The following is a 22823-nucleotide window of genomic DNA, read 5'->3' on the forward strand; positions in this document are numbered from 1 at the left end:
GTAATGCCTGAGGACTGTAATGCCCGAGGACTGTAATGACAATAATGGCCACACTCTAACCGCTAACAGCCAATCACAGCACATATGCAAATAGCTGAAATATAGCAGCCAATAGGAACTCTAAGGTCTTGTCAGGCATGTATCACAACATCCACAGTCACATGTCCACTATTGGCCAATAGAAGATGTAATATATGGAAGGTCCTTAACAATTTTGTCTCCCTGACATGAGTAAGATTGTCATGGTAACCGAGCACTGATCTTTACCATTATAAGTACCCAGATCGCTCTTAAAGGGACCCACGTCGCTCTTAAAGGGACGGGGGCATGGTGATCTTAAAGGGACCCAAGTCGCTCTTAAAGGGACCCAAGTCGCTCTTAAAGGGACGGGGCGCATGGTGATCTTAAAGGGACCCAAGTCGCTCCAAAAGGTACTGGACCAATGTCGCTCTTAAAGGGAACCTGTCACCCCCCGTGCCGGGGTGACAGGCTCCCGACCCACGTTAGAGCCCCCTATACTTACCTAATCCCGCTGGGTCCTGCTTCCGGAGGTGGTCGGGTGATGAAGATCTCAGCCGCTGCAGCCCGGCGCGCGCGCTGAGAGATGACTCCAACGCTCATAGAGAATGACGGAGCGCTGGACTCTCCTGTCATTCTCTATGGGTGTTCGACTCATCTCTCAGCGTGCGCACCGGGCTGCAGCGGCTGAGATCTTCATCACCCGACCACCTCCGGAAGCGGGACCCGGCGGGATTAGGTAAGTACAGGGGGCTCTAACGTGGGTCGGGAGCCTGTCACCCCGGCACGGGGGGTGACAGGTTCCCTTTAAAGGGACCTATGTCGCTCTTAAAGGGACCATATTTCACTAGAGCGACTTGGGTCCCTTTAAGAGTGAAATGGGTCCCGTTAAGAGCGCCCTGGGTGCCTTTAAGAGCGACCTAGGTCCCTTTGAGAGCGAACTGGGTCCCTTTAAGAGCCACCTGGATCCCTTTAAGAGCAAAATGGGTCCCTTTAAGAACGAAATCGGTGCCTTTAAGAGCGACCTGGGTCCCTTTAAGAGCGAAATGGGTCCCTTTAAGAGCGACCTTGGTCCCTTTAAGAGGGAAACCGGTGCCTTTATGAGCGACCTGGGTCCCTTTAAGAGCGACATCGATGCGGGACAGGACCCAGGGTTAAAGTTTCTCTTAAAGGGAAGTCACTGGTAAAGGGGCGCTCTGGAAGTCACTGGCAAAGGGGCGCTCTGGAGGTCGCTGGTAAAGGGGCGCTCTGGAAGTCACTGGTAAAGGGGTGCTCTGGGAGTCACTGGTAAAGGGGCGCTCTGGAAGTCACTGGTAAAGGGGTGCTCTGGGAGTCACTGGTAAAGGAGCGCTCTGGAAGTCACAGGTAAGGGAAGTGACTGGTAAAGGGGTGCTCTGGAAGTCACTAGTAAAGGGGCGCTCTGGAAGTCTCTAGTAAAGGGGCGCTCTGGAAGTCACTGGTAAAGGGGCGCTCTGGGAGTCATTGGTAAAGGGGCGCTCTGGAAGTCACTGGCAAAGGGGCGCTCTGGGAGTCACTGGTATAGAGGCGCTCTGGAGGTCGCTGGTAAAGGGGCGCTCTGGAAGTCACTGGTAAAGAGGCGCTCTGGAGGTCGCTGGTAAAGGGGCGCTCTGGAAGTCACTGGTAAAGGGGTGCTCTGGGAGTCACTGGTAAAGGGGCGCTCTGGAAGTCACTGGTAAAGGGGTGCTCTGGGAGTCACTGGTAAAGGAGCGCTCTGGAAGTCACAGGTAAAGGGGTGCTCTGGAAGTCACTGGTAAAGGGGAGCTCTGGAAGTCACTAGTAAAGGGGCGCTCTGGGAGTCACTGGTAAAGGGGCGCTCTGGGAGTCACTGGCAAAGGGGCGCTCTGGAAGTCTCTGGTAAAGGGGCGCTCTGGAAGTCACTAGTAAAGGGGCGCTCTGGAAGTCTCTAGTAAAGGGGCGCTCTGGAAGTCACCAGTAAAGGGGCGCTCTGGGAGTCACTGGTAAAGGGGCGCTCTGGAAGTCACTGGCAAAGGGGCGCTCTGGAGGTCGCTGGTAAAGGGGCGCTCTGGAAGTCACTGGTAGAGGGGCGCTCTGGCAGTCACTAGTAAAGGGGCGCTCTGGAAGTCACTGGTAAAGGGGCGCTCTGGAAGTCACTGGTAAAGGGGCGCTCTGGGAGTCACTGGTAAAGGGGTGCTCTGGAAGTCACTGGTAAAGGGGTGCTCTGGAAGTCACTGGTAAAGGGGTGCTCTGGAAGTCACTGGTAAAGGGGCGCTCTGGGAGTCACTGGTAAAGGGGCGCTCTGGGAGTCACTGGTAAAGGGGCGCTCTGGGAGTCACTAGTAAAGGGGCGCTCTGGGAGTCACTGGTAAAGGGGCGCTCTGGGAGTCACTGGTAAAGGGGCGCTCTGGGAGTCACTAGTAAAGGGGCGCTCTGGAAGTCAGTTTCTACATCCCTAATTGTATGAATCCTTCCTCTTTTTGTCAATCGTCTCCTAAGTGGACAGACGTGAGTGGTTGTGAGGGTCTCGTTGTCCCGTATTGTGTGTTTCCTTATCACTATATTTTGTCTGTTCCTGTTTCTTCCTGTTCTCTGTCATTCTCCAAGGCCTAAGATATACAAAGTAAGTTACCCAGGTAATCCGAATGAACTGGTTTATATATTAGTGTATATATGTATATGTATATACTGCAGTTTTTCAGTTTGTTATTATACTTTGTTGTCCTAAATAAGGTAAAATTATACAGTGAATACTTAAGATAATGTAGAACGGACTCCAACTTGGCGTCCTTGATCGGGAGATTTTGAAGCTTAACCCCTTAAGGACCGGGCCTATTGTCACTTTAGCGTTTTAGTTTTTCCTCCTCGCCTTCTAAGACCCATAACTCTTTCATTTTTTCATGTGAGGGCTTGTTTTTTTTTCAGGAGCAGCTGTACTTTGTAATGACGTCTTTCAATTTGCCATAAAATGAATGACGGAACCCCCAAAATATCATTTATGGGGTAAATTTGGGTTATTGAATGTGATTCCGTAAAGTTTTGGTGGTTTCCATGTTTACATAATGCACTTAACAGTAAAATTGGCATTTTTTCTTTATTCTATAGGTCGGTCTGAACACGGCCATATGCAGGTTTACCAGGTTTTCTTACGTTTTACTATTTTTATTAGCAGTAAAACTTTTTTTTTTTTGCAAATAGGCGTATTTATAATGGTCCCATTGTGACTCCCATAGCGCATTTATTTATTCACCTACGGAGTCGCATGTGGCGTCATTTTTTTGTGTCATGATATCTAGTTTTTATTAGTAAAAATTTTTCTAGATCAAACGTATTGATGGCTTTTTATAAAAAAATTTTATACATAAAAGGTCATTTAAAAAAAGCAACCTCTCACTGTTCTATTACCTTCCCAAGGTTCATAACAATCCTCTACAACAGGGGTGGGGAACCTCCGGCCCGCGGGCCGCATCCGGCCCCTGACACCTCCGGATGTGGCCCGCGGCTCCCCTGTGACATGCGCCGCTCTGGAGGAGAAGGAGCCGACACACACGGCATCCTCCTGTGTCTGTGACAGCTGCCAGGAGGATGCTGTGAGTGCCGGCTCCTTCCCCTCAGAGCGGTGCACATCTTCTGACTCCTGCCCTCCTGTGACGTGCGCCGCGCTGGTGAGGCAGGAGCTGGCACAGACACAGGAAGATGTGTTGTATGCCGGCTCCTGCCTCACCAGCGCGGCGCAGAGCGGCGCGTGTCTTCTGACTCCTGCGGGCCGCGCGATGACGTCATTTCATCGCGCGCCGCCTGCAGGAGAAGACCGGCACAGAAGAGAGGAGGGAGAAGAGGACCTGGACAGCGTGGGAGCGGAGGAAAGGTGAGTGGGATGTTTATTTTTTTCATTTGGGGCAGACACTGGGGGTTAACTAGGCCACCAGGGACATAACTGGGGGGGGGGGGGGGGGTTAACTAGGCCACCAGGGACATGACTGGGGGGTTAACTAGGCCACCAGGGACATGACTGAGGGGTTAACTAGGCCACCAGGGACATGACTGAGGGGTTAACTAGGCCACCAGGGACATGACTGAGGAGTTAACTAGGCTACCAGGGACATGACTGAGGGGTTAACTAGGCCACCAGGGACATGACTGAGGGGTTAACTAGGCCACCAGGGACATGACTGAGGGGTTAACTAGGCCACCAGGGACATGACTGGGGGGGTTAACTAGGCCACCAGGGACATGACTGAGGAGTTAACTAGGCTACCAGGGACATGACTGAGGGGTTAACTAGGCCACCAGGGACATGACTGAGGAGTTAACTAGGCCACCAGGGACATGACTGAGGAGTTAACTAGGCTACCAGGGACATGACTGAGGAGTTAACTAGGCCACCAGTTACATGACTGGGGGGGGGTTAACTAGGCTACCAGGGACATGACTGAGGAGTTAACTAGGCTACCAGGGACATGACTGAGGAGTTAACTAGGCTACCAGGGACATGACTGGGGGGTTAACTAGGCCACCAGGGACATGACTGAGGATTCAAATCAGGTACAAGGGGCATCACAGAGGGTTAACTACAATAGCAGGGGCATTAGGGGAACAACACTTTGCCTTGTTCGGGTGCTGCAAACCCCCGCTACTAACTGCCGCGCACGGTATAACATTGAGTGCAGCCCTCGAATGATTTTATTAAGGCCCGACCGGCCCTCGACATGGAAAAGGTTCCCCACCCCTGCTCTACAACCTCCAGGCAAACCCATCATTTCCGGAATCAACTCTCTTACCGGTAACCTCTGACAATATGTGGACACTCGTCCTCAAAATCATGTCAGACCAGTCACCTCTTATACTCGGGATACATCACACTTTATTGAAATTATCTATTATTTTTACAATGGACCCATCCTCTTTATATACAGTTACTGATCACCATCTGGGGATTAAACCATTTCACATTCTCTTGAACAAGATTCATCCGTTCCCTCAGTTCAAGCCGAGTTCATTCTAAACTGCATTGGGTTTATTCTCAAACACAACGTCTTCCAGTTTGATGACTGTATTTTTGAACAGGAATTGGGGACCGCTATGGGGTGTAAATTTACCCCAAGTTTCTGTAACCTGTTTGTGGGCCTGTTTCAGAAGGAATCCAGCTATGTGCATCCTCTTTTCCACAAATGTGTTCTATATCAGAGTTACATCAATGATATTTTCATCATTTGGGACGGGTCCGAAACTGAACTTGGCGATTTTGTTAATGACATCAACGAGAAATCCTGGGGTCCTGAGTTCACTCATAACATCTTTTACAATAACACTGAGTTTTTGGACATCATTGTCTTTCATTAAGGTGACCCGATTATGAAAAAAACATATTTCAAACCTGTTTTTTTTTTTTTTTAACTTTCTTGGTTCACTTTATTTCTGAGATAATACGCATGTAACATTCACAAGATCAGCACCCCCCAACGTGTTTCCAGCGTGAATGCCGCCTTTAATCAGGGCACCTATTGTTACTAAGTCTCCGGGTTAAAATAACAGTAGGATAATTAATTAAGCAGCAGGTAGAAAGCGCTGTACAATACACGATCTGCGCTGAAACATGGGGTGGAACGAGGCTTTACGTACAGATGGACACAATGAAACATATTTACATCGCTTCCTCTCTTTAGCCTCCCATTTGCAGAATAAGAATTTGCAAAGACAAATGCAATGAAACCGAAAAAAAGGGACCACGTGCCACTTCCGCAAAATATAATAATATATTTAAAGGGGAAGTCCAGCGATTTAAAAAAACTGCCGGCAGGGGCAGGAAGGAACATAACAACCAAGCACCACTCACCTTACCCCATGCCCGTGAAGCGCCGCCCCACCAGCTGCCCAACTCCTGACTCTGGAGGAAATGCCTTACCCAGCTGACTGGCAGCCTGCTGAGCGAGCTGCCAATCAACCGGGCCATGACGTTGGCTGAGAAGATGCTTGAGCCTGGCAGGTGTCACAGAGCGGCGATCTGGTGCTGGACAGGCATGAGGACAGGTGAGTATTGGTGGTCACCATGTCGTTACACCCTCCCCCCCACCCCCATATATTATACCTTCCCGCCCCCTGCCCCCATATATTATACCTTCCCGCCCCCCCCATATATTATACCTTCCCGCCCCCCCCATATATTATACCTTACCGCCCCCACCCCTATATATTATACCTTCCCGCCCCCCCCCCCCCCCCATATATTATACCTTCCCGCCCCCCCCCCCCCCCCCCATATTTAAAACCCGTTGACGGAAATAGCTATTTACACTATGAAAGTTCTCACCACAGAAAATGGAAAATCCATCAATAATATTACGTTTGGACAGTTCAGACGTATCCGTCGCGATTCCTCCACCATGAAGGACTTTAGGAAACAAAGCAAAGTTCTCAAAAAAAAGAGTCATTTCCGAGAATTACCCCATTTCACTCGAGAATAAGAGTCAAAAACAAGGAATCCAATCTGGTAAGAAGAAGGAAGATATGACCAACTAAGGGTTAAATGTCATCGCCACCTTTTCTTCAGACCACAAGTCAATTAAATTCATTGTAAACAAACATTGGGATATACTGAAGCATGACCAAGCATCTGCCATCATACGGCCGCCCTTACTAGTGGTGAGCGGCCATGTTGGGAAATCTTCGTATGTTTGTATGAACGTGACGCTTATTGTTCGTATTCGCCGATCACAAACAATGTGTAATGTGTTTCTAGTACGGGAATCTTCTCGCTGGAGTACCCCTTTAAACTGTACTGTGAGCAGTTCCTGACATGGACAGAGGTGGCGGCAGAGAGCACTGTACCAGACTGGAAAGAATACACCGCTTCTTGCAGGACATACAGCAGCTGATAAGTACCTGAAGACTGGAGATTTTTAGATAGAAGTAAATTACAAATCTATAGAACTTTCTGAAACCGGTTGATTTGAAAGTTTCACTATCGTTTCAGAAAACTTATGACACGACATAGAGACGTCATAGAGACGTCATAGAGATGTGTTCATACCTGTACCGACTGGCAGAAGGAGCGGGGAGAGGACCACGCTGCAGCACGTCCTCTCCCCGCTCTGTCAGTGTGATCAGTCAGGCTCCATAGAGCTCCATTATCATTCCGACTGATCACGTGACAGAGCCGCGAGAGGATTACGCTTAGCGCGGTCTTCTCCCCACTCTATCACCCGATCGGTATAAACACTCGGACCCGGACCGATCAAAACTTCTGACATATCTCTCTGACGTCTCTATGATATGTCAGAAGTTTTCTGAAACAACAACACTTGAAAGAAAAGGATTTTTGTCGGAGTACCCCTTTAACATAAGCCGGCATTGAGTTGCTGTAGTAACAGATGTAGCTGGGTGCGGAGAGCTGCTGTATCACTGGTGTCTTCTGGGAGGTATATGCAGTGATCTGTATACTAGGATCAGCTCTGTCCGCACCAATGATTTTGTATCTCTGTATATATATATATATATATATATAAGCCGCCATTGTGCGTCATTCACTTCTGCTCGATAAAGGAGATAATACCTGCTGAACCGTCGTATCATAAAGTCACCTCCTCATCCGTGACCTCCTGGCTGCACTGTGATTACTCGTATATAAGTTTGGAGCTGCGGTATATGACATCTGTATTACCGCCAGATCTCCTATACACATGGGGAATACATAGCTGTGGTATCTGGATTAGATTTGCTCTTTGGATAACAGACGTGTGAGTGATCATTGAGCGCTATGAACTGGCTTCTCCCTGGAGTGAATCTTTTTATGAGTAATAAGATTACATTTCTGTGTAAAACATTTTCCACATTCTGAACATGAAAATGGCTTCTCTCCTGTATGAGTTCTTTCATGTAGAGAAAGCCTTGATTTAACAAGGAAACATTTTCCACATTCTGAACATGAAAATGGCTTCTCTCCTGTATGAGTTCTTTCATGTGAAGTGAGCGCTAATTTAAAAGAAAAATTTTTTCCACATTCCAAACATGAAAATGGCTTCTCCCCTGTGTGAATTCTTTGATGATTAAAAAAATTTCCTTTTTGAGTAAAACATTTTCCACATTCTGAACATAAAAATGGCTTCTCTCCTGTATGAGTTCTTTCATGTAATGTGAGCCTTGATTTCAAAGCAAAACATTTTCCACATTCTGAACATAAAAATGGCTTCTCTCCTGTATGAGTTCTTTCATGTAAAGTGAGCGTTGATTTCAAAGCAAAATGCTTTCCACATTCTGAACATGGAAATGGCTTCTCTCCTGTATGAGTTCTTTCATGTAATGTGAGCGTTGATTTAAAAGCAAAACATTTTCCACATTCTGAACATGAAAATGGCTTCTCTCCTGTATGAGTTCTTTCATGTAATGTGAGCGTTGCTTTCAAAGCAAAACATTCTCCACATTCTGAACATGAAAATGGCTTCTCTCCTGTATGAGTCCTTTCATGTACGGTGAGTTGGTTTTTTTGAGCAAAACATTTGCCACATTCTGAACATGAAAATGGCTTCTCCTCTGTATGAATTCTTTCATGTATAGTCAGATGTGATTTCGTAGTACAATGTTTCCCACACTCTGAGCATGAAAATGGGTTATTTCTTGTGTGAGTTCTTTCATGTAAAGTGAGCACTGATTTAATAGCAAAACATTTTCCACATTCTGAACATGAAAATGGCTTTTCTCCTGTATGAGTTCTTTCATGTACGGTGAGATGGTATTTTCGAGCAAAACATTTCCCACATTCTGAACATGAAAATGGCTTCTCCTCTGTGTGAATTCTTTCATGTATAGTCAGCTGTGATTTCGTAGTACAATGTTTCCCACACTCTGAGCATGAAAATGAGTTATTTCTTGTGTGAGTTCTTTCATGTAAAGTGAGCTCTGATTTAACAGCAAAACATTTTCCACATTCGGAACATGAAAATGGCTTCCCTCCTGTATGAGTTATTTCATGTATAGTGAGCGCTGATTTAAAAGGAAAACATTTCCCACATTGTGAACATGAAAATGGCGTCTCTCCAGTATGAGTTCTTTCATGTGAAGTGAGCGTTGATTTCAAAGCAAAACGCTTTCCACATTCTGAACATGAAAATGGCTTCTCTCCAGTATGAGTTCTTTCATGTGAAGTGAGCGTTGATTTCAAAGCAAAATGCTTTCCACATTCTGAACATGAAAATGGCTTCTCTCCTGTATGAGTTCTTTCATGTACAGAAAGCCTTGATTTAACAAGGAAACTTTTTCCACATTCCGAACATGAAAATGGCTTTTCTCCTGTATGAGTTCTTTCATGTACGGTGAGATGGTATTTTTGAGCAAAACATTTCCCACATTCTGAACATGAAAATGGCTTCTCCCCTGTGTGAATTCTTTCATGTATAGTCAGCTGTGATTTTGTAGTACAATGTTTCCCACACTCTGAGCATGAAAATGAATTATTTCTTGTGTGAGTTCTTTCATGTAAAGTGAGCTCTGATTTAACAGCAAAACATTTTCCACATTCGGAACATGAAAATGGCTTCCCTCCTGTATGAGTTATTTCATGTACAGTGAGCTTTGCTTTCAAAGCAAAACATTCTCCACATTCTGAACATGAAAATGGCTTTTCTCCTGTATGAGTCCTTTCATGTACGGTGAGTTGGGTTTTTTGAGCAAAACATTTGCCACATTCTGAACATGAAAATGGCTTCTTCCCTGTGTGAATTGTTTGATGTTTTAAAAAATTACCTTTTTGAGTAAAACATTTTCCACATTCCGAACATGAAAATGGCTTCTCTCCCGTATGAGTTCTTTCATGTATAGTGAGCCTTGATTTAAGAGCAAAACATTTACCACATTCTGAACATGAAAATGGCTTCTCTCCTGTATGAGTTCTTTCATGAAGTGTGAGCGTTAGTTTCAATGCAAAACATTTGCCACATTCTGAACATGAAAATGGCTTCTCTCCTGTGTGAATTCTTTCATGTATAGTCAGCTGTGATTTCGTAGTACAATGTTTCCCACACTCTGAGCATGAAAATGGCTTCTCTCCCGTATGAGTTCTTTCATGTGAAGTGAGCGCTGATTTAAAAGGAAAACATTTCCAACATTCTGAACATGAAAATGGCTTCTCCCTTGTGTGAATTCTTTCATGTATAGTGAGCCGTGATTTCTTAGTAAAATGTTTCCCACACTCTGAGCATGAAAATGGGTTCTTTTTTTTGTGCGTTTTTTGATGTTGCATGAGTTGTGATTTTAGTATAAAACATCTTTCACATTCTTGGCATGAAAATGGCTTCTTCGCTGTGTGAAATTTTTTATGTTTGACAAGATCTGATTTGCGAGCAAAGCATTTCCCACATTCTGAACATGAAAATGGCTTCTCCTTATTGTGGTTAATCTGTGATGAATCAGTAGCCAGGACGTGTATAGAAGGATGAGATGGCAGATCTTTGCTGTGAGGGGCTGGGGGTATATCTGGGGTAATAGAAGGTTCTTCATATGTATCCTGTGTGATCTGACCATCTGCTGTAATATCTGGAGATATCTGATGTCCCTCTGATCTCCGGGGACACTCAGCTGCCAAGAAGAAAGATGGGTTATTATTATTTAATAAGATAATGTTAGTAATGTTTGTTGGGCCCAGATCATAGTCTCTGTTATATACCTTCTAGGGGAGGAGTTCCAAACTTTATTGGTTTAAATTGAAATATTCCTTTCGTCCTGGGGGCGGGGGGGGGGTACCCCATATGTTATGCTGTCAGTGGAATAAAGATGATACTTACCTCTCCACGCTCCCCTGGTGTCCTCCTGCCTTTTTTCTGTGCCCCCCCCCCCCTGACTGCAGCCGCTGCTGACACTTCTGAACCTGTCTCTGTAGTCACAGCTGCTCAGCCAATCATTGGCCTTGGTGCTGTCCTGTCTTGGTCAGTGATTGGCTGAGCACAGTGGCGTAGCTACCGTGGTCGCCATGGTGACTGGGCCCGGCAGCCAGAGTGGCCCCCCTAGGTGGTGATTCCCCCCTTACCTCCTCACTATTCCTATGCTGCGGTCGCCCAGTTCCCGCCCGCTCTGTGTACTGATCTCCCCTCTCCCAGGATGCTCTGCAGGGCCCAGGCCCCTCCCCCAGGCCGTACAGTTATGCAGTAGGGGGTTGTGTGTGTCCCTGGCTCCACACATAAGGGAAGTGAGAGCTTTGCCGCAGATTGTTCCTCCCGGCCTGCAGGGGGCGCAGGCTGAGCATTTCTTCTGAAGCCGGAGAGTCATCAGTGACAGCAGGTGAGTGTACTGGTATGATGGTATATATACAGTGAGGATAGTTACCCCCCGGTATGATGGTATATGTACAGTGAGGATAGTTACCCCCCGGTATGATGGTATATGTACAGTGAGGATAGTTACCCCCCGGAATGATGGTATATGTACAGTGAGGATAGTTACCCCCCGGTATGATGGTATATGTACAGTGAGGATAGTTACCCCCCCCGGTATGATGGTATATGTACAGTGAGGATAGATGCCCCCCGGTATGATGGTATATGTACAGTGAGGATAGCTCTCCCCGGTATGATGGTATATGTACAGTGAGGATAGTTACCCCCCCGGTATGATGGTATATGTACAGTGAGGATAGTTACCCCCCGGTATGATGGTATATGTACCGTGAGGATAGATACCCCCGGTATGATGGTATATGTACAGTGAGGATAGTTACCCCCCCCCGGTATGATGGTATATGTACAGTGAGGATAGTTACCCCCGGTATGATGGTATATGTACAGTGAGGATAGTTACCCCCCGGTATGATGGTATATGTACAGTGAGGATAGATCCCCCCCGGTATGATGGTATATGTACAGTGAGGATAGATCCCCCCCGGTATGATGGTATATGTACAGTGAGGATAGATGCCCCCTGGTATGATGGTATATGTACAGTGAGGATAGTTACCCCCCGGTATGATGGTATATGTACAGTGAGGATAGTTACCCCCCGGAATGATGGTATATGTACAGTGAGGATAGTTACCCCCCGGTATGATGGTATATGTACAGTGAGGATAGTTACCCCCCCCGGTATGATGGTATATGTACAGTGAGGATAGATGCCCCCCGGTATGATGGTATATGTACAGTGAGGATAGCTCTCCCCGGTATGATGGTATATGTACAGTGAGGATAGTTACCCCCCCGGTATGATGGTATATGTACAGTGAGGATAGTTACCCCCCGGTATGATGGTATATGTACCGTGAGGATAGATACCCCCGGTATGATGGTATATGTACAGTGAGGATAGTTACCCCCCCCCGGTATGATGGTATATGTACAGTGAGGATAGTTACCCCCGGTATGATGGTATATGTACAGTGAGGATAGTTACCCCCCGGTATGATGGTATATGTACAGTGAGGATAGATCCCCCCCGGTATGATGGTATATGTACAGTGAGGATAGATCCCCCCCGGTATGATGGTATATGTACAGTGAGGATAGATGCCCCCCGGTATGATGGTATATGTACAGTGAGGATAGTTACCCCCCGGTATGATGGTATATGTACAGTGAGGATAGTTACCCCCCGGTATGATGGTATATGTACAGTGAGGATAGCTCCCCCCGGTATGATGGTATATGTACAGTGAGGATAGTTACCCCCCGGTATGATGGTATATGTACAGTGAGGATAGATGCCCCCCGGTATGATGGTATATATACAGTGAGGATAGATGCCCCCCGGTATGATGCTATATGTACAGTGAGGATAGTTACCCCACGGTATGATGGTATATGGACAGTGAGGATAGATACCCCCCGGTATGATGGTATATGGACAGTGAGGATAGATGCCCCCCGGTTTGATGGTATATGTACAGTGAGGATAGATCTCCCCCGGTATTATGGTATATGTACAGTGAGGATAGATGCCTCCTAGTATGATGGTATATGTACAGTGAGGATAGTTACCCCCGGTATGATGGTATATGTACAGTGAGGATACATGCCCCCGGTATGATGGTATATGTACAGTGAGGATAGATGCCTCCTAGTATGATGGTATATGTACAGTGAGGATAGTTACCCCCCCGGTATGATGGTATATGTACAGTGAGGATAGTTACCCCCCGGTATGATGGTATATGTACAGTGAGGATAGTTACCCCCCGGTATGATGGTATATGTACTGTGAGGATAGATGCCCCCCGATATGATGGTATATGTACAGTGAGGATAGTTACCCCCCGGTATGATGGTATATGTACAGTGAGGATAGTTGCCCCCTAGTATGATGGTATATGTACAGTGAGGATAGATCCCCCCGGTATGATGGTATATGTACAGTGAGGATAGCTCCCCCCGGTATGATGGTATATGTACAGTGAGGGTAGATGCCCCCGGTATGATGGTATATGTACAGTGAGGATAGTTACCCCCCGGTATGATGGTATATGTACAGTGAGGATAGATACCCCCGGTATGATGGTATATGTACAGTGAGGATAGTTACCCCCCGGTATGATAGTATATGTACAGTGAGGATAGACCCCCTGGTATGATGGTATATGTACCGTGAGGATAGATGCCCCCGGTATGATGGTATATGTACAGTGAGGATAGATGCCCCCGGTATGATGGTATATGTACAGTGAGGATAGTTACCCCCGGTATGATGGTATATGTACAGTGAGGATACATGCCCCCCCCAGTTTGATGGTATATGTACAGTGAGGATAGATCCCCCCGGTATGATGGTATATGTACAGTGAGGATAGATCCCCCCGGTATGATGGTATATGTACAGTGAGGATAGATCCCCCCGGTATGATGGTATTTGTACAGTGAGGATAGTTACCCCCCCGGTATGATGGTATATGTACAGTGAGGATAGTTACCCCCGGTATGATGGTATATGTACAGTGAGGATAGTTACCCCCCGGTATGATGGTATATGTACAGTGAGGATAGTTACCCCCCGGTATGATGGTATATGTACAGTGAGGATAGATACCCCCCGGTATGATGGTATATGTACAGTGAGGATAGTTACCCCCCGGTATGATGGTATATGTACAGTGAGGATTGTTACCCCCTGATATGATGGTTACCCCCTGATATGATGGTATATGTACAGTGAGGATAGATACCCCCTGATATGATGGTATATGTACAGTGAGGATAGATGCCCCCGGTATGATGGTATATGGACAGTGAGGATAGATGCCCCCCGGTATGATGGTATATGTACAGTGAGGATAGTTACCCCCCGGTATGATGGTATATGTACAGTGAGGATAGTTACCCTCGGTATGATGGTATATGTACAGTGAGGATAGATTCCCCTCGGTATGATGGTATATGTACAGTGAGGATAGCTCCCCCCGGTATGATGGTATATGTACAGTGAGGATAGATGCTCCCCGGTATGATGGTATATGTACAGTGAGGATAGTTACCCCCCGGTATGATGGTATATGTACAGTGAGGATAGTTACCCCCCGGTATGATGGTATATGTACAGTGAGGATAGATGCCCCCGGTATGATGGTATATGTACAGTGAGGATAGATGCCCCCGGTATGATGGTATATGTACAGTGAGGATAGATACCCCCCGGTATGATGGTATATGTACAGTGAGGATAGATCCCCCGGTATGATGGTATATGTACAGGGCCGCCATCAGGAATTTCGGGGCCCCATACAACCAAAGTGTCTGGGCCCCCCACATTAATAAAAAAAAAATAGTGTGTTGGCCCCACGCCTTGCTGGGAGGTATAATTTGGTTCCGATCAATTCTAGAGAACTGGCTCATATACCCCACTTTCCCCAGTGGCTTAAAATGTAACCTCTGTTATACAGTTATAAAATTGTAGAAATTAAACGTGAACAAGGTGCAATTCAAATAGACACTTACTTGTATAGCTGCCTCTTGTGCTCTGTATGCAGTGCATTATATTCACCCCTGCAACGTACAATTTATAGCGCGTCTACAAGCCCAGCGGGGCTCATTATGATGGAGACTAAAACTTATACAAGAGTGGGGTAGGGGTTCCCCTGTATTCAGAATGCTGTTGAGTACTAGGCAATGCCCCTTTTGGGTTTATTGAATTTCGAGGGTCTGGGGGGCTGTTTGATTTGTATATGTTCACCAATATCCCCCCCCCCGCCCGGTATGCTCACTAACATAGAATATGTTGATAAGGCTAATATAATGAGGCTGTTCCATGTTAGTGAGCATATACAAATCACCCCCCCCCTCAGGCAGACTAGTTTAGCTCACCCAAGCCAGTGATAGGGAATACATGGCGGTGAGAACGCTTTCTAGGAGATCCTGGTTGTGCAGCAGAGGTGCCTTTATCCTGCTCTGCATAGACCCTCGAAATTCAATAATCCCAGACGGGGCATTGCCTAGCACTCAACAGCATTCTGAATACAGGGGAACCCCTACCCCACTCTTGTATAAGTTTTAGTCTCCATCATAATGAGCCCCGCTGGGCTTGTAGACACGCTATAAATTGTACGTTGCAAGGGTGAATATAATGCACTGCATACAGAGCACAAGAGACAGCTATACAAGTAAGTGTCTATTTGAATTGCACCTTGTTCACATTTAGGTTCTACAATTTTATAACTGTATAACAGAGGTTACATTTTAAGCCACTGGGGAAAATGGGGTATATGAGCCAGTTCTCTAGAATTGATCTCACACACAGACACCAGCACACATGTATACAGACACCAGCACACATGTATACACACATACAGACACCAGCACACATGTATACACACATACAGACACCAGCACACCAGGGCACGATGAAGTTTGAACTTCTGCAACCTGGAGAAATCACCTGATATCACCTGCAGTCCTATGTAACACCACATAACACAGTGGTATCTCTGAGTACAGATAATGTAGTAGTCACCTGCAGTCCTATGTAACACCACATAACACAGTGGTATCTCTGAGTACAGATAATGTAGTAGATTTCACCTGCAGTCCTATGTAACACAACAGATAACACAGTGATATCTCTGAGTACATATAATGTAGTAGCTGTCACCTCGGGGCGCCCCTACTAAATGATGTTCTACAAAATAAGAAAAGTGTCATACAGGGATTCACAGGTGACGTCTTCTTTGATGTGAGGCGTCACTTTCCCTTTTCCTCTCCATCCGGCCCAGACCTCCATGATGATTCCTTCCAGATACGTTTCATCCCCTTAGAACCTGCGAGACAAACAGTTTAGGCTCCGCACATTTCTAGCAACTTCCTTTCCTTTCTCCCCCCTGTAGGCTCCCATAGTAACTGCGCTGTGTGGGATGCCCCCTGTATGTAGGATCCCCTGCTGTGCCCCCTGTATGTAGGATTCCCTGCTGTGCCCCTATGAGCTAATAATGCCCCTAGAGGTACCCCATGCACTAATAATGCCCCCAGAGGTGCCCCATACACTAATAATGCCCCCAGAGGTGCCCCCATGAACTAATAATGCCCCCAGAGGTGCCCCCATATACTAATAATGCCCCCAGAGGTGCCCCCATATACTAATAATGCCCCCAGAGGTGCCCCCATATACTAATAATGCCCCCAGAGGTGCCCCCATACACTAATAATGCCCCCAGAGGTGCCCCCATACACTAATAATGCCCCCAGAGGTGCCCCCATATACTAATAATGCCCCCAGAGGTGCCCCATATACTAATAATGCCCCCAGAGGTGCCCCCATACACTAATAATGCCCCCAGAGGTGCCCCCATGAGCTAATAATGCCCCCAGAGGTGCCCCCATATACTAATAATGCCCCCAGAGGTGCCCCCATATACTAATAATGCCCTCAGAGGTGCCCCCATACACTAATAACGCCCCCAGAGGTGCCCCCGTATACTAATAATGCCCCCAGAGGTGCCCCCATACAATAATAATGCCCCCAGAGGTGCCCCCCATGTACTAATAATGCCCCCAGAGGTGCCCCCATATACTAATAATGCCCCCAGAGGTGCCCCCATATACTAATAATGCCCCCAGAGGTGCCCCCATATACTAATAATGCCCCCAGAGGTGCCCCTAAAAAAAACAAACATCCTACTCACCTAATCCGCGCTGTGCAGGCAGCAGCTCTTCCGCCTCCTCTTCGGGCTCCATCTTGCGAGCCGCAGGGACGGGACTTCCGTCAGACGTGATGACGTCACATGATCACGCCTGCCGGAGAGGTCACGGCCCGGCCTCCCATAGGCTGCTGGTATGAAGTGGCGGCGGCCTATGGGAATGAATACAGGAGGAGGACGCTGACAGGTCCTTCTCCTGTATTCTGATCGCTTCAATGTTCCGCCCGCTCAATGTGCTCACTGTGCGGGCGGAACATTAAAGCGATCAGTGCATCCCGAGAAGCTGCGCGGCCGCAGCTTCTCGGGATGCTCAAAAACAGGTGGCAAGGGGGGCCGTGCGGCAGGCGGCCCCCTAGCGTAGCGTGCGGCCCCCTAGCGTAGCGGTCGGGGGCCGGCGGCAGGCGGGCCCGCCGCCCCCCCCCCCCCCCCCCCCCCATGTCTCTTAGGGTCCGGGCCCCATACGGCAGTACCACTTGTACTGCCCTATCGGCGGCCCTGTATATGTACAGTGAGGATAGTTACCCCCCAGTATGATGGTATATGTACAGTGAGGATAGTTACCCCCCGGTATGATGGTATATGTACAGTGAGGATAGATGCCCCCGGTATGATGGTATATGTACAGTGAGGATAGATACCCCCGGTATGATGGTATATATACAGTGAGGATAGTTACCCCCCGGTATGATGGTATATGTACAGTGAGGATAGTTACCCCCCAGTATGATGGTATATGTACAGTGAGGATAGCTCCCCCCGGTATGATGGTATATGTACAGTGAGGATAGTTACCCCCCGGTATGATGGTATATGTACAGTGAGGATAGTTACCCCCCGGTATGATGGTATATGTACAGTGAGGATAGTTACCCCCCGGTATGATGGTATATGTACAGTGAGGATAGATACCCCCCGGTATGATGGTATATGTACAGTGAGGATAGTTACCCCCGGTATAATGGTATATGTACAGTGAGGATAGTTACCCCCCGGTATGATGGTATATGTACAGTGAGGATAGATGCCCCCGGTATGATGGTATATGTACAGTGAGGATAGATGCCCCCGGTATGATGGTATATGTACAGTGAGGATAGTTACCCCCCGGTATGATGGTATATGTACAGTGAGGATAAATGCCCCCCGGTATGATGGTATATGTACAGTGAGGATAGATGCCCCCGGTATGATGTATATGTACAGTGAGGATAGTTACCCCCCGGTATGATGGTATATGTACAGTGAGGATAGATACCCCCCAGTATGATGGTATATGTACAGTGAGGATAGATGCCCCCGGTATGATGGTATATATACAGTGAGGATAGTTACCCCCTCGGTATGATGGTATATGTACAGTGAGGATAGTTACCCCCGGTATGATGGTAAATGTACAGTGAGGATAGTTACCCCTGGTATGATGGTATATGTACAGTGAGGATAGTTACCCCCGGTATGATGGTATATGTACTGTGAGGATAGTTACCCCCTCGGTATGATGGTATATGTACTTTGAGGATAGTTACCCCCTCGGTATGATGGTATATGTACTGTGAGGATAGTTACCCCCCGGTATGATGGTATATGTACAGTGAGGATAGTTACCCCCCGGTATGATGGTATATGTACTGTGAGGATAGATACCCCCCAGTATGATGGTATATGTACAGTGAGGATAGCTCCCCCCGGTATGATGGTATATGTACAGTGAGGATAGTTACCCCCCGGTATGATGGTATATGTACAGTGAGGATAGTTACCCCCCAGTATGATGGTATATGTACAGTGAGGATAGTTACCCCCCGGTATGATGGTATATGTACTGTGAGGATAGTTACCCCCCGGTATGATGGTATATGTACAGTGAGGATAGATACCCCCCAGTATGATGGTATATGTACAGTGAGGATAGTTACCCCCCGGTATGATGGTATATGTACAGTGAGGATAGTTACCCCCCCAGTATGATGGTACATGTACAGTGAGGATAGTTACCCCCCCCCCGGTATGATGGTATATGTACAGTGACAATATATGTTCCCTGTATAGTTCTCCAGCATCGCTGTGTCCGTGTACTTAGGGGGCAGACTGCAGTCACTGAATACATATCAGCCATCTGGGGTATTGGGGACAGTCAGGCCAGTAGGGGTAAGTGGCACATATTGTTACATATACAAACATAAACTTATTGAAACTTCCCTATTACCCAACTACAGAAGTTCCAATTCCACATATTGATGGCCGGTCCTCAGGATAGGATATCAATATGTGATCATGGTCCCAAAACCCCACTGATCAGCTGTTCTGCACCATGAATGGGGCACAAAATAACTGGCTTCCCCCCCTATGTAGCGGCTAGGCTGAGTTACTGCAGCTTCAAAACATTGTATCAGGAGCTGAGCTGCAGTAACTCAGCACGGCCACTATGCAGTGAATGGCGCTATCTGCTTCTGGCGCTGTCCTCAGCATAGATTCAGTCACAGCAGGCCTGGAAGCCTTCAATAGGCCTCTGGCTGCCATGATAAGCACATTGTGATTGGGAGTAGCGTTTGAAGTGGTGGCATTGCTTGTGGGGGGCAAGTTGACCTCTTGCACCAGGGCCCATGAGACATTAGCTCCGCCCCTGGCTGAGCAGCTGTGACTGCAGAGACGGATTCAGAAGTGTCACCGGCGGCTGCTGTCAGTGGGGAACACAGAGACAAGGCAGGAGGACACCAGGGGAGCGAGGAGAGGTAAGTATTATCTCTATTATTTTACTTCTTTAAAGCAAAGACTGCACGGACATCACTAACAATGTTCGTTCTGCCCCGCCCAGACGACTGATCCATCTAATAGGTTCTGTAAGCGATCGCCGATCTAGCAGAGAGACAGTGAGAGTCGGCCATCTAATACGGCCTTAAGAGCAGCTTTTTATTCATCTCTAATCTCAGATTTTCCCCCAGTGTCCACTCAACTTATCAAGTGCCGCAGGTGTGTATAAAGTGATGTGTATTACCTGCTGATGGGAGGGGCTGCTGATCCTCCAGCATCACATCCTTGTACTGATCCTTGTGTCCTTCTACATACTCCCACTCCTCCATGGAGAAATAGACCGCCATATTTACCTAAAAATACAAGACAAGCTCACTTAGGGGTCACGTTACATGCTATCCATAGAAGTCTATGTAGATAGGAGGAGGAGGAGGAAGAAGCTTCCGAGTGAGATAGATGTAAGGCTGGGTTCACACTGCGTTTTTGCAATCCGTTTTTTTTCATCCTTTATTTCCAAAAAACGGATGAAAAAAACGGATGCATTTGTGTGCATCCGTTTTGATCTGTTTTTTCATTGACTTCCATTGTAAAAAAAAAACGATTCAAAACGGATCCGTTTTTTTTACGCACACAAAAACGTAGCTGACACTACTTTTGTGTCCGTTAAAAAAACGGATCCGTTTTGATCCGTCTTTTTTCAATGGAAGTCAATGGTAAAACGGATCAAGACGGATGCACACAAATGCATCCGTTTTTTCAAAAAACGCATTGCAAAAACGTAGTGTGAACCCAGCCTAAGAGAGACTGTAAGGAAAATTCTTCACTGAGTCGCTGAGTAGACCCCCAATCTTTACCTAGCCAGGACCCCTTCCCTGACACCTTCCATAACTTCTCTCTCCTTCTCTGGCACACGACTTATCTTACACTGTACATAATAAAAAGTAGATCAGTTTTAACCCTTTATGATCTATTTTACCTATTTTTCTGACAGACGTTCCCTATACTTTCCTAATAAAGTCACGCTACACTTCTCTGCTTGCTGTCACTTTAAGTTACTACCTCAAGCACAACCATCACCTGTACCTGCACCCATCACGTTGTACATTGCCTTAACTGTAGAGATGAGCGAATACGATTTCATCGAGATGATATTTGATAGAATATTGCGGTATTCGAAAGATTCGAATTCAATCGAGTAGTGTGGCGAATACATTGGAAAGCCCTCCCATCGCACTTAGCGCTTTTTTTTATCCAATCACCAGGCAGGGAGGCCGTGAGGGACCCTGGGAGTACGCATGCAGCGCGAAAACGGCGTCTACCCTCATTGGATGGCTGAACCACATGACCTCGAATCTTAAATACTTGGCTCTCGCCTCTTGACCACAGATGAGCTTTCAACCTAGTCAGGGAAAGATCTTGGAGCAGGGAGAGATAGGTGTTAGTAGCGTTTTGGTTAGGCACGTACGTGATACATATTGTTCCAGTAGCCCAGAAAAAGGCACGTCATACATACTGTTCCAGTAACGTTCGTACAGCATTACGTGTGATACGCACAAATAACATGACGCTCTACGGACGCACATTGGAATCATGTATTTAACGCTGCGCAAGAAATACGAAGGAAATGTGTGAACATTGCCGTAAAGTTCGTAAAGCGTTCGCAAATATTTTTCATTCGCAACTGCGGTGAGTGGCATTATACTGTGATTTTGGGGTGTTGGGTGCACCCAGGCATGCTCCCCCTGATGTCACAGTGTCATTCCAGAGGTGTTAGCATCGTTTAGGGAGGTTTCATGGGGGACTTGGTGACCTCTAAGTGGTCGAATTTGGATTTCCAAGTGCCGAGAATTTTTTCCCCATAGACTATAATGGGATTGAGTATTTATTCTAATAGTCGAATCTCGGTGCCTACTCGATTCAACTTCTCGAAAGTCGAATATTTCACTACTTGCTCATCTCTACTTAACTGTATTGCACTGAAGTTCTCGGGTAAAGATGTTACTTGTTTAGGTGCTAATTTCTCTCGCCGCACCTGCACCCACATCTGGTGCTACTCTTACAAGTGCGAGTGCCGTGTGTCCGGCTGGATATCACCACACTTGACAACCATGACAAGTGTCCTAGCAAAAACACCAAGACCACCTGCTGTATACCACCTCAGCAACCCCAGGTCATGGCATGTGTGTCAGTAACATGCAAGTCAGTGTCTGTAAGTAATGTGTGTGTCAGTAATGTGTGTCAGAACTGTGTATGTAAGTTATGTGTATCAGTAATGTGTGTGTGTCAGTAATGTGTGTGTGTGTCAGTAATGTGTATGTCAGTAATGAGTGTCAGTAATGTGTGTCAGAACTGTGTATGTAAGTTATGTGTATCAGTAATGTGTGTGTGTCAGTAATGTGTATGTCAGTAATGAGTGTCAGTAATGTGTGTCAGAACTGTGTATGTAAGTAATGTGTATCAGTAATGTGTGTGTCAGTAAAATGTGTGTGTTAGTAATGTGTATGTCAGTAATGTGTGTGTGTCAGTAATGTGTATCAGTAATGTGTGTGTCAGTAATGTGTGTCAGAACTGTGTATGTAAGTAATGTGTATCAGTAATGTGTATGTCAGTAATGTGTGTGTGTCAGTAATGTGAGTGTGTCGGTAATGTGTATGTCAGTAATGTGTATGTCAGTAATGTGTATGTCAGTAATGTGTATGTCAGTAATGTGAGTGTGTCAGTAATGTGTATGTCAGTAATGTGTATGTCAGTAATGTGTATGTCAGTAATGTGTGTGTCAGTAATGTGTGTGTGTCAGTAATGTGTGTGTCCGTAACGTATGTCAGTGTCTGTTAGTAATATGTGTGTCAGTAATATGTGTGTCAGTAATGTGTGTGTCAGTAATGTGTGTGTCAGTAATGTGTGTCAGAACTGTGTATGTAAGTAATGTGTGTGTATCAGTAATGTGTATGTCAGTAATGTGTGTCAGTAATGTGAGTGTGTCA

General features: G+C 46.5%; 1 protein-coding gene across 1 annotated transcript in view; it reads right to left on the reverse strand.

Moving 5' to 3' along the window:
* LOC138786634 (uncharacterized) overlaps positions 1–21883 on the reverse strand; it is a 45416-nt gene extending 23533 nt beyond the window's left edge. The window contains exons 1-5 of the mRNA XM_069963615.1: positions 21752–21883; positions 20084–20192; positions 9465–10460; positions 7747–9380; positions 6304–6384 (exon numbers count right to left, since the gene is read on the reverse strand). Of these exons, the coding sequence (XP_069819716.1) occupies positions 6304–6384; positions 7747–9380; positions 9465–10460; positions 20084–20192; positions 21752–21883 (2952 nt within the window). The remainder of the gene's footprint in view (positions 1–6303; positions 6385–7746; positions 9381–9464; positions 10461–20083; positions 20193–21751) is intronic.
* Positions 21884–22823: the final 940 nt, after the last annotated feature.

The sequence above is a fragment of the Dendropsophus ebraccatus genome, chromosome 3, assembly GCF_027789765.1.
Source record: "Dendropsophus ebraccatus isolate aDenEbr1 chromosome 3, aDenEbr1.pat, whole genome shotgun sequence".
Lineage (NCBI taxonomy): Eukaryota > Metazoa > Chordata > Amphibia > Anura > Hylidae > Dendropsophus > Dendropsophus ebraccatus.